Source organism: Epinephelus moara, chromosome 17 (assembly GCF_006386435.1).
Source record: "Epinephelus moara isolate mb chromosome 17, YSFRI_EMoa_1.0, whole genome shotgun sequence".
Taxonomy (NCBI): domain Eukaryota; kingdom Metazoa; phylum Chordata; class Actinopteri; order Perciformes; family Serranidae; genus Epinephelus; species Epinephelus moara.
Window position 1 is genome coordinate 34,376,529 of NC_065522.1, and position 20,097 is coordinate 34,396,625.

Sequence of the window (20,097 nt, forward strand, 5' to 3'; positions counted from 1 at the left end):
AGGAAAAACTACTCCCCAAAAAACCCTTTAATGGGGAATCAACGGTAGAAACCTCAGGAAGAGCAACTGAGGAGGGATCCCTCTTCCAGGACGGACAGACGTGCAATAGATGTCGTACAGAACAGATCAGCATAATAAATTAACAGTAATCCATATGACACAATGAGACAAAGGTTTCCTGAGACTGAAGTGTGATCTCAGATTTTAAAGTTGCCAGGTGGTTCTCAAGCACCTGCCCTTTTGTCCTCTCCATAGAAGTACCCTTTTGCAAGACATGTTTATTTCTATTTATTGTTAATAACTGTATGTTTTAGTTTTTAAATGTGGCCCATGGTGATTAAAAGTAGTTGTTTGCCTGACGACTGCATTTGAGTCCAGCCCCTGCCTCTGGTGCTGGCAGATAGAAACCTCCTGGCAAAGCGCATGCTTATTTCTTCTTTTTTATTTGTTTGTTTTTGTTTTGTTTTTTTGCACCAGTACTTCACACATGCAATTTGTTGTGTTTGTGTGTGAGTTACCTTCACAGGAGTGTGTCAGGAGAAGATGGAGCACTAAAACACTGAGAGGTCTGAGATGATATCTGAGGGCCATCATGGAGCTCTGCAACACAGTCATTATAGTGTGAACACAGAGGGGAGAGGTTTACAGCAGTTTTTCCATGTAAACCTTTGGCATTAAAAACAGTTGTTGTAATTTCCTGAGGAGCATCAGACAGCAGTCAATCCAAAGAGTTGAGTTACACACTGAACATCACGTTTAGGCTTTTTATGCTGCTCAAACGATCAAAACAATAACTTTGCTGCCATCTACTGAGCCCCTCTAGGAAGTTACACATATATATCAATACAGTTAAACTTTCACTTTTGGCCACACAATAACATCCATGTATGTTGCCATCAAAACTGAGTCATGAGTTCACTTTTCTTGACAACTTGTCAAAGACCTTTAAAAGTTTGCTCCGATTCTTACAGTTCAATAGTTTAGACCCCGTCACAGCCCTCTCTATGAGAGACCAGTGACTCTTTTGAAAACTGTAAACATTTTCAAATTTTCAAAGCTAACAAGCATCATGTTCAAATGTATTTTAAAGATGAAATAATAATCACGATAAAAGGTGATCCAATTTGAAGTCATTGTGTCACAAATATTCAACATCTGAAATACATTTCATAGATCTAACCTTCTTACACAGGTTTAAAAAAGACTAAATCTGTTTCTGAATGCAGACCTGCTTTTACTGTCTGTAAACTGTGACACTGTTTTATAATATAAATTAGCTGAAACATATAAAACAGGTAAAAATACATTCAGGAGACGACGTACCTGCTGCATGCTGTCAGTTGAACAGACTAAACGGCCAAAGACTGTACATCCTTAACAGACTTGATATCTCACCATGGTTTATGGCTTTCTACTGGCTGCATTACATTTAGTTTGTATTACAAAGGATATCCTAACAGTTCATTCATTTCCCGCTGAACTTCCCAAAAGAGCCTCTCAGTGTTTTCACATGTGTTTTCAGAGTTGAACGGCGACAAAGTCATGTTGTAAGCCACATTATTAAACTCAGTAGAGGATCTGGTTCTGCTTTTACAGCCTACACTAAGTTTCACTTCCAGTATCAACTAGACGTTAGTGTATTATCTTACTGCTGGGGGCAGAACAGGAAGTTTTAGTCAGTTCAGTTGTTTCAGTGTCTGTTCTGCAGTGTAATGCGTTCACTGCATTAAGTTGTCATGGTTATGGCATGTTTACTCTCTGCAATGACAATTAAGCTGAAGCTAATCTAATCTACAGTATGAGGCCTTTCTATAAAGTGAGTGTACAGGACAGACAGACTGCCTGATTTAAAGAGGAGAATCCAAAGAAGCTTTGATGAGTTCAGACCTTAGTGTACTGTATTATGATGCTGACTGTGGCTTTAACAGGACATGTGTGTCTGCAAACGGCTGCATCTGCAGCAGCACTGTGATCAGTTTGCATGGCACAAGTATGGGTGAAATATAAAACAACAGGCTCCTGTGCACAGATACACACTCACCATACACCCCACAACCTCTCCACCGTATGGGTTTTTTGTTGTTATTTTGTGACTCTGTGAGGTAACTTACTTTCTTTGTGACTGTTTTTATGTTGTTATGTGTCTATTGGGATTTTGTTGAGTGTGTTAATTTTGGATACATTTTGTAAGTAATGACCAGGGGGCCTTTACAGTTTGGGCCCCTGTGCCCGTGCCTAATAGGCCTGTTCAATACTCCATCCATGATGATTTGTGGCTCCCTCTGGACACAGAGCATTAACCCAATTACACTTTTTAGTATTACAGTTTTTTTTTTTCCTGCAGCAGTGGTGAAATAAAGCCAAATATATTTACTCAAGTGCTGTATTTAAGGAGGCAAGAATAGAAAATGACAATGTGTGTTTTCCTGTTTCATCCTGTGTATTGTTAGAAGCTCTGTGATCACTTCACTTGATTTTAATTATTTCTTCACTTGATTTTTCTCAAAATTAAAAATTCACTGAGATTCATTGATTCATTTTTTTTCCCAACGGATTTCATAGACAGAATAATTTAGAACTTAAAGCTACTTCCTTTTTTAAAGCATTTAAGCAAAATAAATAATAATAAAAATTACACAGACATTTGAATAACCAGTGTGTAAATAGAAAAAGAATTGAGTGGTTTCAGTTCGTGAAAGTTTTTCAGCATTTTTGCAAAAATATCAAATAATGTCCAAATGTCACTCTTTGAATACAAAATAATATCTTTACTTATTGTCACAGCGCGGCTCAAGGGAGGGACAAAGAGGAGAGGACACACATGACTTTTGACTTCATATTTATTTCACAAAATATAAATGTAACCAATGCAATACAAAGTATGTAAATCAGTAACTTCAGTAGTGTGTTGTGTGAGTGTAAGGTGAAGTGTAATGAACAAAGCAAATAAACCAAAACCAAACAACAAACCATGTGCCCAGGGTGAGAGACTGACTGACTCCAGCAGCTTACACAGCTGAGGAGCAGCAGCACACCTGAAGTGAGTTAATCAGTGATTCCCTGCTTCTGTCCTTAAAAGGAAAGGACAGCCCGAGCAGGAAGGCAACAGGGCTGTCACATTATATACTGTATAGTTGTATCTCACAGGACAAATAAAAGAAAAAATGTGGACTTTATACGTCTTAGAGCAAATATTGTCAAGAGTGGAAAGTCAGCATTGATTTCCACTGAGTAGAAATGAAACATGCATCTTTTCCTTTTTGCAGAAATTGGAGTGGACAAATGGAGTAGACATAGACGACACAGAGCAACAAAGATCTGTGAAGATCTAATATAATATTTGAGAGTTCAGATTTATATTTTCCCTTTAAATATAAATCTATAATAAATATAAATAAATGTAATATGTATATACAGGAATAAAACAAATGCAAATTGTTCACCACAATTTGAATAAATCATGTTTTACATAGTTGAAAATAACACAAGAAGCAAAATATATTAATCATGTGCATCACTACTGTACAATATCAGTTTTTAGGAGGAGAACATGAGTCATGTTGTTGATGTACAATGTTTACAACAATATTTATCACTCAATACATTTAGGTTTGACAGATGGTAACTCTCTCTCTCTCATGGTCCTTGACTGGCAGAGCTGCTGTCATTCTGCTGGACACACAAAACACAGATTAGAGAAAGTCAGTATAAAGGCTTCTGAACAGTACCTGTTGCATATTCACTGTAAAGAAGGATTATTCCTCCTGCTGTCAACTCTACCCCAAAATGGTGGCCTTTGAACATGATACGCTCTCTCTAGAGCCAATGTTTGGTTTGTCCATTCTGGGCTACAGTAGAAACGTGGTGGTGCAACACTGTGGACACCGTGGAAGAACACCAGTGGGGTTTTCCATCAAGCAGGCTAAAGGCAAATCCAGGCTAAAGTGGCCAAGTCTGGCAAATGTGAGTTCTGTTCTATCAAAGTGGCTAAAGGCCAAAACACACCGGTGGCATACAACGCGCGTCAGAACAGCTGCCCCCATTATTTTCTATTTACAAACTCACACCGGCGGTGTCTCGACGCGCGGACACGCCGCGCCACAGCACTTTACGCTATTGTCCTATTTTTCCAGCGTTGCTGCCCTTGAAAAAGCGCTATTTTGTACTTCCCAGCCTAGCGGACTGCAGCGTGCAATAGAAATCAGGTTGATGCCCCGCAGTGCAACGCTTTTTGTGTGTGTTGGGGGCGGTACTTGACTTGCGTCAATGATGCCGCCGGTGTGTTTTGGCCTAAAGATTAGCCTCACATCGGTAACCATGGAAACCATAGTTCTGGCTAAGCTTGATACATTGAGCTAAACTCCAGGTTCCGTTCCATCAGCCTGAGCCACAACTCTGTTCCATCAAAGTAGTTAACCTGAATCCCAGCCTAGTAACCATGGTAACTTATGCTGCCGGGCAATCCTGGTCTGTAGCAGGATTAAGGTGAGGATTAGCTCCATCTGTGATAAAAAAAATATTCAATGTGCCGCATTCATTTCCCATGGAATTTCATGGGAACCTTTGAATTTTATCAACTGTGACTGTCAGGAATTTATATTTTGTGGACCACACAGACTATATCTTAAGTGTCACCCCAAAAGAAAATTATTTTACACAGCAAGATCTGATACATGTAAGTATAAGTATTATCTTCATTTTGTACCTCAGAAATATGTTTGTCATTCATGACTACTGTGTGAAAGAGTATGTGTTTCTTATCATCTTGATCAATAGGTTTACTTGTCATTCAAAACATTCTCTTCATTTTTTTCTTAATCACCAGTTTCATCACAGTTGCTTCTCCTAGTCTCTGTTAAACATAAAGGCAGTTTGATTCATGCATAAATAAAATGTATATGTATATCTATATATCTATAGTATCACAGCATGTGAGACACTTGAGTCTAAAATAAGCTATACGACTAAATTTAAAGAAATAAGACCTGGCCACTGGGTTTGATTGAAGATATAATTAGACATGATACCAATTTTTTTCCAGCTGCATAACCCATGGAATACTGTCAGTTCATCTAATGAAATTTAATTTACAAAACTGCACAATTCATATCACTGTTACCTGACACTTCACATTCACAAAGCACTGCAATTATTTTGTGACTTACTGATTATGTTCAGTCTCCATGTCCACACAGCAAAGGAAAGTAACGGAATCAACAGAATCCAAAAACCCAAATTAACATACAAACCGGTCCAAAAGAAATCATCTGAAATGATGAAACACAGAATTATATGGCTTTTATTTAAAACCAGACCTCAGCTATTTAAAGTGAAAAAGTGATCACATAAAAAACAACATATTTACCCAAAATATAGATGTGTGTCTCTAGTGAAAACGTAAAAAACCCCCAAAAAAACCCATATATATATATATAGTTTATATATATATATATATATATAATCATGTTAACCTTGAATCTGGACATGTGTCTCTCTGGTCTGGTTGATGTTCCTCTGTTGGACTCTACAGGTGAAGCTGTTGCTGTGTCTCTTCTCCACAGTCACTCTGCTGCTGACAGTATAGAGGTCATCAGGACCTCTGACTGTCTCTGTAGGTCCAGCAGAGAGGAGCTTTCCCTCACCAGCCAGCCACAACACCTCAGGCTCTGGATACCAGCCTGCAGACTCACAGTCTAGCACCACTCCTCCGGTGGCTTTATCAATCCCTACTAAACTGATGACAGGTGAGGACACAGCACCTGGTGATGAGCAAAAGGAAAGTAGTCTGCATTAGGCTACAATCGAAAAAGAAAAAAAAAATACACATTAAAAATGTACAACTGTAATCCATCATCAGACACATTCGTTTCTTCAATGCAGCGACACATTGTTTCCCCGGAGCCACTGTCCCCGATGTCCTGGTTAAACTCCCTCCTCTGCTGCAGTCTCTGCCGACCTCCGTAATACTCCATGCTGGAATAAATGACACTGCGCCCAAACAGTCCGACTTAACCAAAACTAATTTTAACTTATCTGTTCTGGACCCGCTCCTCCTTTCTTAAAGCAGATGGAATCCACCCCAACAAGCTGGGTAGCCGCATGCTAGTGGCTAACGTGCAGCACACCGTTCAATCACGCCCACGTCCACATGATTGACTGTTTACCCCCAGCTCACTGGCACCTCCCTCTTCCTCTATGGTGCCTCCTCTGACTTTCCCTCTCCCCCTGCTGGCCCCACCTTTTATTAACACCCCCGACAGGTCTCCCTATTCAGACCATTGTTACAACCAGGTTTCCTCACTCACAGGGCAGATTCAAAGGTGGAAACATAAATAACCTCTCATACCTAAAACACAATATCCATGTTTCCACCTGGCACCACCACTTTGTGTAATTTGGAGAGCAGAGCGGAGGTGGAGAAAACACAGGCTCCAAGTGTCCTTTGACCTCTTAAGAACCTCTCTTGCCAACTACCAGCGGTCTGTCAAGCAGTGAGAGCAAAATACTTACATACTTAAATACCGATATTATTTCCAGTAATTCTCACTCTCCAAAAATACTATTTGACACAACAAACTCAGCCCTTAACCCAGTTGCCACTGCCTGCCATGTACAAACCACAGCCACTTTTGTGGTCAACACTCCGTTTTACTCCCGCTGGATCTGTCTGCAGCTTTTGACACTGTTGATCATAGCATTTTAGTTGAATGTATTAAAAATTGGGTGGACATTTCAGGGTCGGTTTTAGATTGGTTTTGTTCTTTTCTGTCTGGAAGGTCATTCTGTGTTGAAATCGGAAATTGTCAATCATCTTCAATACCATTACAATATGGAGTTCCACAGGGTTCTGTTCTTGGCCCACTGCTGTTTTCAATCTACATGTTACCCCTCGGTCACATTATCACAAAATACAATAATAATTACCATTTGTATGCCGACGATACTCAATTATACCTTTCCTTTGACAATAGCAACACCGACCGATTAAACAACCTCCACGTGTGCATTGCAGACATCAATAACTGGATGGCATCAAACTTTCTACAGCTCAACTCAGATAAGACAGAAGTTATCATCGGTCCAGACTCATCGCATGTTGCCTCCCATCTCAGTCCCCTTTCATCCCACATTACTAACTCTTGCAGAAACCTCGGTATTACTTTTGATAGCCACCTCAATTTCGATCAGCATTTAAATTCAGTTGTCCAATCATTTTTCTTCCAAATCCAAAAAATCTCAAAAATCAGATAATTTCTTTTAACAAAAAACTTAGTCATGCGTGTATTTATTTCATCCCAGTTAGATTACTACAATGCTCTTTTCTCATGCCTTACACATCATAACCTAAACAAATTACATTTGATTCAGAATGCTGCAGCCAGACTCATTACCAGGTCCAACAGGAGAGAACACATCACACCGATTTTAAAATCCCTCCACTGGCTTTCAGTCCGTTTTAGAGTGGATTTTAAATTTTTAATAATTACTTTCAAGGCTTGTATGGGGCTAGTCCCGGAATATATAGCTGATCTCCTGACCCCATATGAGCCTGAACGCAATCTGAGATCCTCTGGTAGGTATTCCTGGCCATCCCTTGGTCCAACTTGAAGACCAAGGGTGACCAGGCCTTTTCTGTTCGAGCCCCTCATCTATGGAATGACCTGCTGGAGGAGATCAGGGAAGCTAACACATTGTCTTCTTTTAAGTCCCTTTTAAAGACTCACTACTTCAGACTTGCTTTTGACTAATTTGAATTATCTGTTTGCTTTTATTGTTTCTCATTTTGTCTTTTATTTTTTGTTCATTTTATTTCACTAACTGCCTACTTATTGTCTTTTAATATGTAACACACTTTGTAACTTATTTTTGAAAAGCACTTTATGAATAATTATTATTGTTATTATTATTATTATGATATTATTACTTGTGAAGACTTTCTGCCCTTTTTCACAAGCAAAATTTACATCAGATCTCCCATTTCACCTCCTGTCCTTGGCCCGTACACTCCCTCTCAGTGCTCTGCTGTCCTAAATAAGTTCAAGCCTGTTTCTCTTGCTCACATCAAAGCCATAGTCACGCACACAAAGCCCAGTTCTTGCCCCCTGGACACTGTTCTTACAGCACCCTCCAGTGATTTGAGTCATATCTTATAGATAGATCCTTCTCCGTCAGCACTGGAAACTGGTTTTCCTCCTCTGCTCCCATTACATGTGGAGTGCCCCAAGGCTCCATTCTAGGTCCAATACTTTTTGCTTTAAACAGGATCCCTTTAGGCCCAATCTCTCAAAAGCACAACAGTTCATACCACTGCTACGCTGACGACACCCAGTTATATCTCCCACTTGAATCTGGTGACAACAGCAGCTCAGTTCAGTCCCTCCTTCGCTGTCTCCAGGAGGTGAAACTTTGGATGTCGACAACTGTCTCCAGTAAAACAGTAAAACCGAAGTAGTCCTATTCGGTCCCACAAACATTACCGGGGACATTACTCACCATCTAGGGTCCCTGGCACCCAACCTTCACTCCCATGCCAGAAATCTTGGTGTCATATTTGATTCATCACTCAAATTTGAAAAACAAACCAACGCCGAGCTTAAAGGTTGTTTTCTCCATCTCAGAAATATCACCAAAGTCAAACCATTCCTCTCACTTACCGATCTGTAAACCGTAACTAACGCCCTAATTTCTTCTCGCCTCGAGTATTGCAACTCACTTTATTTCAGCATCAACCAGTCTTCCCTGTCTCGTCTGCAGCTGGTGCAGAATGCCGCTGCCAGACTAATAACTGGCACAAAAAAGAGAGAAAGCATTACACCTGTCCTGGCATCTCTGCACTGGCTTCCGGTCAAGTTCAGAACAGAATTCAAAATCCTACTGTTTGTCTTCAAATCCCTACATGGCCTGGCACCCCAGTACATCTCTGAGCTCCTGTGTCCCCTCACCAACCCCAGACCTCTCAGATCCTCAGACCAGCTGCTCCTGGCTGTCCCTCGTTCAAAGTCAAGGGGCAGGGGAGATCAGGCCTTTGCGGTGGCCGCTCCCAAGCTGTGGAACACTTTACCTTTTTCTTCCAAATGTGCCTCCCCTGTAGGTATGTTCAAGGCAAAACTAAAAACTCATATGTATTCCCTGGCATTTGATTGTCCTTAACTGGTCCTTGTTGCACTACATTATGCTGATTTCGTTGATTAATTGATATCTGACGTTGACTCACATGTTCTGTAAAGCACTTTGGTCAGCTCTGGTTGTTTTTAAATGTGCTTTATAAATAAACGTGATTTGATTTGATTTGAGGTCATCAAGTACAGATGCTTTGTCATGTCACTGAGGTAAGTACATAAATTAAAATAGCAATGACTTTTGATGTCACACGGGACACAAACTGTGGTCTCCTGGGGGAAAGCTGAACGCCCAGCTGGTCTCATAAAGACAGTGAAGATCCATCTGTATTGCACAACAAGGGACGCGACAAAGCACTAGTATTTAATGACCTAGGAGTAATGCTGGGTTCAGACTACCCAACATTTTTGTCTGTTCCGACAGTCACTGTGTCAGATTAGGCGCTTGTTGAGTGATAAAATCATGCCATGACTTGGCCAACAGATATGACAGATTACACGGTGGACCTGAACTGAACGGTTTAAAAAAATGTTTAATCCTTTCATTTCCTGGTGTCAATGGCTGAAACCTGTGTTGATCACAATCTATCAATGAATGCACAGACCACAGGTAGATACACTATGTGTCCACTTACCAACAACAAGCTCAATGAAAGAGGCCATATTTAGTCTTAGAATGTAGCATCTGTATCTTCCTGCATCAGAAAGTCTCACATCAGAGAGTTTTAGTGAAATGTTTCCTCTCTTCAGTTCATCAGTGAACAGAGATGTTCTTCCTTTGTAGGGTGGATGTTTAGTATATAAGATTTCCTGAGCACGAGCCCAAACATGGACAAATATAGGATTCTGGTCATATTTCATCCACTCCAACAGCCTGGTAACAACGTCCTCTGCAGGTTCAAGATGACATGGCAAAATTATGTCATCACCAACCATTGCTACTATTGGCTGAGATGAGCCAATCAGCTGAGACTGACCTGGAAAGACAAATGTGTTATTGTTTCTAAAGAAAATAAATGATCCAAACTCTTCTGGTCAGGGCAGCAGTAATAAAAAGGGAGAGAGGTTTCCTGAGACTGAAGTGTGACGTCAGATTTTTGTTTTTATCCATAAACAAGCAATACTGTGCTTACACCCCATTTTATAGCAAAAACGCCTAAAATGACATACCCAAATTAAAATAATTGTAGCTTCTGAACCGGTCTGACTACATGCATGCATGAGGTCTTCCCAGAAAGAAAACTCCCTTAAGTTTCTTGTGAAAGTGTCAGAAACACTCTAGGTGATACAGAGACAGAGTAATGGGCCTCTGATGTCAGTAAAAAATGAGTTTCAGGATGAATAACTGTCTGTGGCTTCATCTGAGCAGGTAAATGACACTGTGGGGCTGTAGGCACACTATCAGTGAAGATGTGTTTCAAATTTGAAGAAGACTGCTCAAAGTATGACCATTCTACAGTGTTTTTTCCATGAAAAGATCCAGGTGGAGCTCCAAATGACAAGAGCGCTCACTCCACTTCAAAACAGTACTGTCAGTGATCAAACAACACTCAGCCAGCTTCAAACATTGTACCTTATTGAAATCAGGTGTGATTATGATAGCTGATGTTGTTTATGACACAGAAACACCATAAAATATCACCAAATAAAGCCATATGAAACGTGAAAGTTATGATCACACTTTCTAGACGGTATATCTCAGCCAAAAATAGTGGTAGGAGTGAGACTCTTGTCTTTGATAAACCAGCTAAGTCCCCGCTAACAGCTCCACATAAGATCGCGAGTAATCCTTTAACTTTTCCCGTCAAAAAACGGCATGACATGACTTGTCATCATCGCGATTTTGGACTTTGCGTGTTTAGGCTGCTCTGGTGCAAAATACATAAGAAATAAAAGAAAAACGATGTTATTTTTGAAAAGTTGAGAGCTTCCTGAATCCGGCAATACCAAACATCACATGGTTTGATGACGTAGTGCGCCTGGGAGATACCATTTAACAGAGGAGGAGGGGAGCGAGGACGTTGGCGTCTTGGTGGAGTTAGAGTAGATGTTTTTGCTGCAACAAAGTCCTTTTGTCATTGTATTAGAGCCAAAACATAACTTGGAATGTTCCTTAGCAAGTTAGCATCTTTGCCTTCATTGATCATAGACAGACATGAAACGTGGTCGCTCTGATGGTCATCCTATATTTGTGTTTGTGTGTGAGTTACCTCTACAGGAGTGTGTCAGGAGAAGATGGAACATTAAAACACTGAGAGGTCTGAGATGAGATTTGAAGGTCTCGTCGTCTGTGTGGAAAAGCATCATGGAGCTCTGCAACACAGTCATTATAGTGTGAACTTAGATGGGAAAGGCTTTTTTTTTTTTTTTTAAGTAAAAGCTGACGTAAAACAAATATTGATTAAGTGTGATGACATTATAATTTGTTGTTTGACATTCAGTTTGTTCTCTGCCTGTGCATAGTATTAGTAGTAGTAGTAGTAGTAGTAGTAGTAGTAGTATTCTTCCACATTTGTAGCTTCAGACCTTTATGAAGAGACAATAGTAAATTTAAAGCTATCATATCTGATAAATACTACATATAAACATTAAACAATATTCCATGTTACAATATCTGAGGTGGGTGTCAAAGCTAACAAGTATCATGTTCAAATGCATTTTAAAAATAAAATAATAATCATAATAAAGGGTGACTGAATTTGAAGTGATTGGGTGCGGTTACATGATGGCTTCTCATTCAGAATGAAATCATTCAGAATGAAAGTCTTTCCAGATAGTTTACATGGGAAATATTCATTCCCGATGAGGGTTTACACGGAGATCAGTTTAATCGCCTTTATTCGGGTCTGGGCAAGGTTTGGGGCAGGGAAGGTTTCTGTCCTCGCTCCAGATAACAAGATGCTTGACGACGCTGTTCTTAGTGCCTTTTTCTGGCTTGTTTTGCTTATATTCTTGAAGCAGCAGTACGACAACAACCTTGTTCTGCTAATGCTCCGTCTGTTGAGGAGGAGAAGGGAGGTAGAAGACCGTGCTGTGGCGAATGGAAACCGGTGACTGCTCTATCTCAGCCCGTTGCTATGCGCGCTATAGTATACATCATCACGGCAGAAGGGCAAGGAAACGAGCATGCGCAGAAAGACCGGAATGAACTTAAAGGACAACTTCGGTATTTTTCAACCTGGGCTCTATTTCCCCATGTGTATGTGTGTGTATGATTCATAGGTACAACTCGTTCTAAAAATGGTTCAGTATTGAGGGAGGCGGATGCAGCCGGAGCAGCGAAATGAGCTAAAACGGTAACGGGGGCAAATGCGTCCCGTATAAGTTTGCACATTAAAAGTACTTTTCGCCACTGACTGGTTCAGATCGCCAGTGTTAAGGGTGCTATGAGTGGAGTCAGCTGTCAGTCAGTGTTGGAGCAGAGAAGGGAAGGGCTGCCCCGCTGGGTACTGTAAGTGAGTATGTGTGTATGAAGTGTGTGTGTGTTACGCTAGAAGAGTCAGAGGACGGAGTCTTTTACGTGCTACCCCCTGGAGTGTTACCGGAGTTTTTGGAGTGCTCAAATAAACGGGCCTTTTTCCCGAACGCAAGAACAGGATGTCGCGCAACACCCCGTACAGCTTTCATAGGCTGCCTTTGTCGGACGGCGAGATGCTGAAGTTGTGGCTAGTTGTGCTACAAATGGATGCTAACACTCCTGTCCAGACACTGCGCCTTGCAGACCATCGGGTCTGCAGTGCTCACTTCTCCCAAGATGACTACTGCCAGCCGAAGAAGAGAAGACATCCAATCCCGAAACACCTCTTCCTCAAGAAAACGGCTGCCCCACGAGTAGAGAGAGCTACAGACACAGTGGAGCAAAGCTCTCGCGAGATGACGTCACAGCCCAGAGTTAAGGGACAGGCTAGTATGCTATTTACAGAGATAGCACTGGCGATCTGAACCGGTCAGTGGCAAAAAAAAACACACACTTCATACACACATACTCACTTACAGCCCTCCCTCTCTCTGCTCCAACACTGACTGCCAGCCGACTCCACTCATACCACACTCACCACTGCCCCAGCGTCGCTACAATATGCTATTTACAGAGATAGCACTGGCGATCTGAACCGGTCAGTGGCGAAAAAAAGCACTTATAATGCGCGAACTTATACGGGATGCATTTGCCCCCATATCTACCGTTTTAGCTTGTTTCCCGGCTCCGGTTGCATCCGCCTCCCTCAATACTGAACCAATTTTAGAACGAGTACCTATGAATCATACGCACACATACACATGGGGAAATAGGGCCCAGACCTATGAATCATACGCACACATACACATGGGGAAATAGGGCCCAGGTTGAAAAATACCGAAGTTGAGGAATGAGTGTATACAAGTGCGAAAAATACCGAAGTTGAGGAATGAGTGTATACAAGTGCGAGAAATTCTCTCATTCGGAATAAGAAACGGAATATTCCAGCCCCTTACATCGGATTGAATTTTCAATCGCATTGGCCATTTTCATTCCAAATGAGTTTACAAGATCACTTTTAATTATTTAAATTAAACTGTCCATGCAAACCCACTCACTGTCACTAATATTCCACATCTGAATTACATTTCATAGTGTAGCAACTGCAGGAGGTAAGATGTATATGATAGAGTAGCAATATGTATGGTATGTAGTACTCTAAACACCAAAAAGCCAGACAACGCCACTCTGGGAATTTCACCCAGGGAGATGTAATTTACCTCAAAATATCAACAGTACAGATAAGGACACTCAGGTTCGTTATACTAATGAGCAGGAGACGTGGTTCTGTTTAAAAGAAGATATTGATTCTTTATTACAAAATTTTTTAAAACGTTCCAAATCTTATTCACACACACACACACACACACACACACTTAGTGAAAAAGGGGAAACTGGGGCCTAATCAGAGCTGAGGCTTACCAGTGGGGCAACTGGTCAACTAGGGTAGATGAGGAACTCAGGGAAGGTCACCCCAGACACACGTGAGCACTCATACACTCTCATACACGGTGGTGAACACACTCAAGACCAGGGGTGCACAACACAACACACAGGAGGGAGATACCACCACCCAGGAGCACCAGTACCACCACCTTAGGCACTCAGCTTCTGAAAAGGGAGAAAGAGGGCAAAAGCATTAAAGGGGGTTTCCTCAAACCAGTCACACAATTGAACAAAACATAAACATGGGGTTAGTATAGGTGGTTGGCAGCCACAACTAAGCTAGTTATACAAGTAAATGCAGGGTTATACGAGCTGTCACAATCCCACTATCAATAACGAAACAGAACAAATTCAGAAAAGGAATAATACAAGGAAGCGGAAAACCATATCCTCATGACTGAATCAAAAGAATCAAAATAAACAAACAGTAGCAAATACAGTAATCAAAAAGAAATAAACAAAAGAATCACTTAAAGAAAATCTACATCACGTGACAAACAATAAACCAAAAGCTACACCAAAATAACTAATATATTACTAGAAAGAAAGAAACAGTCACGTGATGGCGTAATGAATAGCAAATCAGGGATACATAAATAAGTCAAATCACCCACAAGGGATCAGCCTTGCATCACCAGACTCTTCACGTAAGACAAAGAGCCTGGTTTCTATTCACTCTGAATTTTGTCTGGATTCTGGCTCCAGTCTAGAGAGCGGATCCGGAATTCACCAAGTAAACGTGTTCACCAAAGTAAAATCGATTTCAGACAACAATCCAATCCATTTTATTTATAAAGCACAATCTAAATAAACAAAAGGTTTCCAAAGTGCTGTACAGTAAAATAAACACAATAAAACATAATAAAGACAAAATACTACATAGAATTAACAAACTACGAGGTGTTAAAAGCCAAAGAAAAGAGGTGCGTTTTAAGAAGAGTTTTAAACTTAGACAGTGAGGAGGCCTGTCTAATGTGCAGCGGCAGTTCATTCCACAATTTTGGAGCTGCAACCAAAAACGCTCGGTCCCCTCTGAGCTTCAGCCTAGTTTTGGGAACCCTCAGGTCAGCTGACCTGAGCGATCGGCTGGGTGTGTAGCTCAGAGAGGTACTCTGGGGCAAGACCATTTAGAGACAACTGAAACAGACAATAACTTGTAATACAATTAAATACAACAAAAGAAAAGGTTAACTTAATGGCTTGGGAGTTTTCTTGTAAATTATATTCTTTAAATTAAAAAGTTTCACCGCATTTTTATTAGCTTGGTGCTTTTATTTTGACGGAAAGGCGCATCCATCGAATTCCGGATCCTGTCTCACTCACTCTGGTTCCGGTTGCTTACCAAAACGGCCACTAAAAGGCCCCAGACTACCAAGGGATGGTTAAACAAATTAACAAAATGAACCCCTTGTACACTCATTCATACTATTAAGATAACCCAGGGTAAGAGGTCGGCGGTTAGTTATGTCCATATGCAGTCCACAATTATAAAGTCCACACGATAACAGCCAGCTATACGCAGATGGTTGGGAGAAGCAGTTGGAGAAGAACCAGTCAGCAGTACAGCAGGCACCGGTGGACAGCGTAGATTTAAAGCCAAGTTAAGCAAAGGCAAAGCACCGGCTGGCAACGCCGGTGTAGGCGAAGCAGTGTGGACGAAGCAGCATGAACACAGCCCGTGTAGGCAAAGCAGCAGCGCTTCTGAACAAGGGTTAGCATAGCAGCAGCTTCCCCAGCAATTAAACAGACCCTGGCATACAAAAGGAAACTTATATTAGTAACAAAATAATCATTTAAAAAGATAAAAATAGCGCCATATAGTCTACATACTGATCAAGCAGTATGTTTGCACACCATGAAGAAGAGGGGAGCAAGTTACGTCACAGCTATGTTAATTACCTAAATGAAAACAGCTGATTACTACAGGTGCAGCATGATAGCATGACTGTGCATACAACGCTGAAGTTAGCTTCCGATTCGCCAGCTTCTGATTCGGCACTTAAGGGGAAATTAACTTAATGTGCAGTGCGACTGTTTGTCCACTGATTGTCTGTTTTTTTGTGACACTTATTGATATGAAAACATTTTAGACATTTTAGGTAAGACATTAACTTTGCCTGACACCCACTACTGTATTTGTGAAACATTTATTTTATTTGTGAAAATGCTAAAGCAGAGATTTCACCGTTTTTGTTTTATAATTAGACGTCATTAGACCAGGTCCAGATCAAAAACCACCGTACCTAGACTTCTCAAATCTAGCCTCGATTATTCTACAGAGGCTAAACATTCATTCAGACACAGTTTCTGATTTGTGAAATCTTTATTCTATTTGTGAAAATGCAATAAAGACACATTTCACCGTTTTTTTCAGCATATAGACCACTTTGGACCAGGTCCAGATCAAAAACCACTGTACCTAGTAGGGTTGTCACGATACTAAAATTTCAAACTCGGTATCAATACCCAGGAAAATATTCGATACTCGATACCATTTTTGAGCAAAAAATTAAGAGGCATGTCATTTTTTAAATAAAGATCAGAACAGTAACATCAATGATATCAACAAAAAATCCCCCCAAAATAAATAACAACCAGAAACAAGATCTGTCCATACAAATGTATTTATCTACAGCCCTGTTTATTTTCTGTGCTTCTGGTGAATTGGCACCATATTTTCGTTGCTGATCAAATAGAGTTGGTAGTTTAGGCTCAGGATGCTCCTGTTTCTACCTCACTATGTGATCAGAGAACCAGGGGTTACGGGAGAAACCAAACGTTTTTTCAGCTTCAATCTGTGACTTTACAGTTAACATAACTTTTCAGACACACATAATTGTGTTGTCCTGTTAAACTAACATTGTCTATTAATGTTACAGACGGGCATGACTGATAAAGTTTTCTGCTTAGCTCCCACATTAACGTTAGAAGTTATATTTTAGTTTGATGCTGGCGACACCAGCTGCTCAGCTGCTAGTGAGGGGAGGGGCTGTACCTGTACCTGCCGTCTGCAGCGTGCTGTGTTCACTTCACTAAATATTTCCAAAGAGCACTTTTTCCTTTATCATTTTTTACCAAAACTGGCTGCTCTGATCATCTTGCAGCCGCGCTGGCCATATTACAGCAACAGAAATGTGTGCATGCATGCACAGCGATGACAACAAGCCGGGTTGCAGCGAGGGCTCTGTGCCTGCCAGACGCTGCCTACACAGCGCGTGTCCGTCGGACCCGTCGCGCGCACCCAACAGGCGCTGAGGTGGCGTGCACTGTTAGTATCGATACTTTTGTAAATTAGTATTGTATCCGGATACAGCGCTTGAGTATCGATACTTTTGACAACCCTAGTACCTAGACTTCTCAAATCTGGACTGGATTATCCTACAGAGGCTAAACATTCATTATAACACAGTTTCTGATTTGTGAAACCTTTATTTTATTTGTGAAAATGCAATAAAGACACATTTAACAGTTTTTTCAGCAAAAAAACCACATTAGACTGGGTCAGTAGTCAATAATAATAATTATAATAATAATAATAATAATAATAGTCAATAGTGGGTGTCAGGCAAAGTTAATGTCTTCCCTAAAATCTCTAAAATGTTTTCACATCAAGAAGTGTCACAAAAAACAGACAATCAGTGGACAAACAGTCGCACTGCACATCAAGTTAATTTCCCCTTAACTTTCCCCTTAAGTCGGAAGCTGGCGAATCGGAAGCTAACTTCAGCGTCGTACTGCGCATTAACAGACCTCCCAACCTTGAAGAAAGGTTATAAGTACCACCTTACCCGACACTTGCATAGACTAAAACTGGCAAAATGCGAGATCAAGTGATATGCGTACTTTTAGAGCATCAAATCCTACCAGCGTACTTTGATGTCAAAATGCGTGCCTGATACGCACAATGCGTACAGGTTGGCAGGTCTGCATTAAGGAGAGGAATAGATACTCATAGCGTCCTGCGAGTGGCTCGACGCAAGGGAGAGGAAGGACCCACCAAACGGAGCTCTACAAAAGATAAATGTAACTTCTATAATGACGGCAAACACTAAACAGGAGCACAAACAGCACAGCAACTCCTAACATACCTGCAGACACGCACACGGAGCAAACAGGAAGTGAGGCGGCAGGGGGCGGGGCGTGCCTCTAACTTCAGAGCATGAGAGCGCTCAGGTGACAGCTACCTGCTTTTATAGACTGCGCCCCCTGCAGGGATTGGCTAATTACAGCAGGGCAGGCCAACTTACACCCAACATGAATACAATCTCATTCTGCTACAATCGATTTAAGTTGTTTACACAGGTTTAAAACAGACTTGATATTCTGTTTCAGGATATCACTACAGAGCCCACAGCCCTGAAAGCACACTCACTTTTACTGTTGGTAAACTGTGACACTGTTCAGAAGACGACTTACCCGCTGCATGCTGCACAGCTGAACACAGTAAACAGGCAACATCTGTAAATCACTGATAGGTCGTGACCTTGGCGCAACTTGGGTGTCATCCTGGACTCCACCCTCTCCTATGAATCCCACATAAAATCTGTTGTTAAATCTGCCTTCTTTCCACCTCAAAAACACCTCCAGACTCCGGCCTTCACTCTCAGACTCTGTTGCTGGGACCCTCATCCATGCATTTATCACCTCCCGCCTGGACTATTGTAATAGAGTCCTGTTCAGGCTCCCCAGCAAAGCCTTGGACAGACTGCAGTATGTGCAGAACTCTGATGAAAGGGTTCTCACCTGGACCAAGCCTTGGAAGCACATCACCCCCATCCTCAAACACCTACACTGGCTTCCAGTCAAGTTCCGCATCACATACAAACTCTTCCTCCTCGCCTAGAAAGCTCGGCATGACCTTGCCCCACGGTACCTATCACACCTACTCAATGATTACACCCACTCACAGAGCCTACGGTCCACTGACTTGGGTCTCCTCAACGTCCCTCACACCAGCAGGTGAACATTTGGGGATAGAGCCTTCAGTGTGGCAGCCAACACTGGACATTTTTAAATCTGCACGGAAAAGCCATCTGTTCGCCCTGGCTTTTGGCTGCTAAATTGTTATTTTTGTTGTTGTAAAGCGTCCTTGGGTCTCTTGAAAGGTGCTATATAAGTCTAAGTTATTATTATTATTATTATTATGGTTTTAAGGCTTTCTGCTGGCTGCATTACAGCCTCTGTTTAATTCTTAGACACTGAACACCTTTGAGAACATATTTGCTTTTCCTTCATTCTCACTCCTGTGCTGACAGCTCTTACAAATAATGATGAAGTGTGATGACATTGTTCTTTTACTTTGGTCAATTTGTTCTCTGCCTGTGCATCATTCAGTAAAAACCTTTCACTTTTGTAGTTTCAGACCTTTATTGAGAGACAATAGTGAATTTAAAATGTATTTTGAACAGTAGCGGTTCTAGCCTAAATGGCGCCCTGGGCGACACCCCCCTGTGACGCCCGCCCCAGGTCTATATCCTGTCCTTTTATTAAATTGTGCACAGCGAAGTTCTGCCCCAATGCGCGCACACACACACACACACACACACGTGCGCGCACTTACAGGTGAGCACGCTAGTGTGCAACCCCGGCCCCATTTTCCTGACAGAACAGTCCGACGCAGTCTGTTACCTCACATAGTTATTGTTATGGACAGTGTGTAACACGCTGCTCACACAGCAGCGCAGCACAACACTGCACACACACTCAATGGACCCTTTTAGAGCCGATGTCACAATGATGTCAGTTTGTTAGCTGGAGGCAAAACCTGCCTCTCCCCCACAGGGCTGTAGGCTCCATAGGAGTGTTAAAATGTGTTTGTCTTGTTGTGTTATTGGGAGCCAGAATAGAAGGAGTCATGGCTCAAAACCAGCCGCCACATTCACTCCGCTCGGCGCTCTGCTGCCCATTCGGCCCATATCAGGATCCGCTACTGGTTTTGAAGCTTTCATATCTGATATATTATGCATATTAACATAAAACAATACTTGTTCCAAAATCTGATATCCCTTCAATCAT

At 41.5% G+C, this 20,097-nt stretch overlaps 1 protein-coding gene and 1 long non-coding RNA gene across 3 annotated transcripts; both read right to left on the reverse strand.

The window, feature by feature from the left end:
- Positions 1-2,873: 2,873 nt before the first annotated feature.
- On the reverse strand, positions 2,874-11,427 carry LOC126403856 (butyrophilin-like protein 9). 2 transcript variants are annotated; one of them, XM_050066672.1, is made up of 4 exons: positions 11,330-11,427; positions 5,472-5,759; positions 5,166-5,267; positions 2,874-3,672 (listed from the first exon to the last, which is right to left on the reverse strand). In XM_050066672.1, the coding sequence occupies exons 1-4, from the start codon at positions 11,424-11,426 to the stop codon at positions 3,665-3,667; spliced, it is 495 nt and encodes a 164-aa protein (XP_049922629.1). In that variant the 5' UTR covers position 11,427; the 3' UTR covers positions 2,874-3,664. The 2 variants fall into 2 exon arrangements, with proteins under 2 accessions (XP_049922629.1, XP_049922630.1); XM_050066673.1 differs by having other exon boundaries at positions 3,609-3,669.
- A 2,494-nt stretch (positions 11,428-13,921) lies between these two features.
- LOC126403861 (uncharacterized) lies at positions 13,922-18,233 on the reverse strand. The gene is made up of 2 exons (XR_007571371.1): positions 18,171-18,233; positions 13,922-15,832 (listed from the first exon to the last, which is right to left on the reverse strand). It is a non-coding gene; the product is annotated as an uncharacterized LOC126403861 (long non-coding RNA).
- Between the last annotated feature and the right edge of the window lie 1,864 nt (positions 18,234-20,097).

What these genes read in the sequence shown, in the direction of transcription:
- LOC126403856 (XM_050066672.1), bottom strand. Translation starts at nt 11,426, where the DNA reads ATGATGCTTTTCCACACAGACGACGAGACCTTCAAATCTCATCTCAGA. An exon ending in CCTGACACACTCCTGTAGAG is followed by an intron (nt 5,760 to 11,329) that starts GTAACTCACACA and finishes GCTCATCACCAG; the next exon opens with GTGCTGTGTCCTCACCTGTC. An exon ending in GACACATGTCCAGATTCAAG is followed by an intron (nt 5,268 to 5,471) that starts GTTAACATGATT and finishes TCATCATTTCAG; the next exon opens with ATGATTTCTTTTGGACCGGT.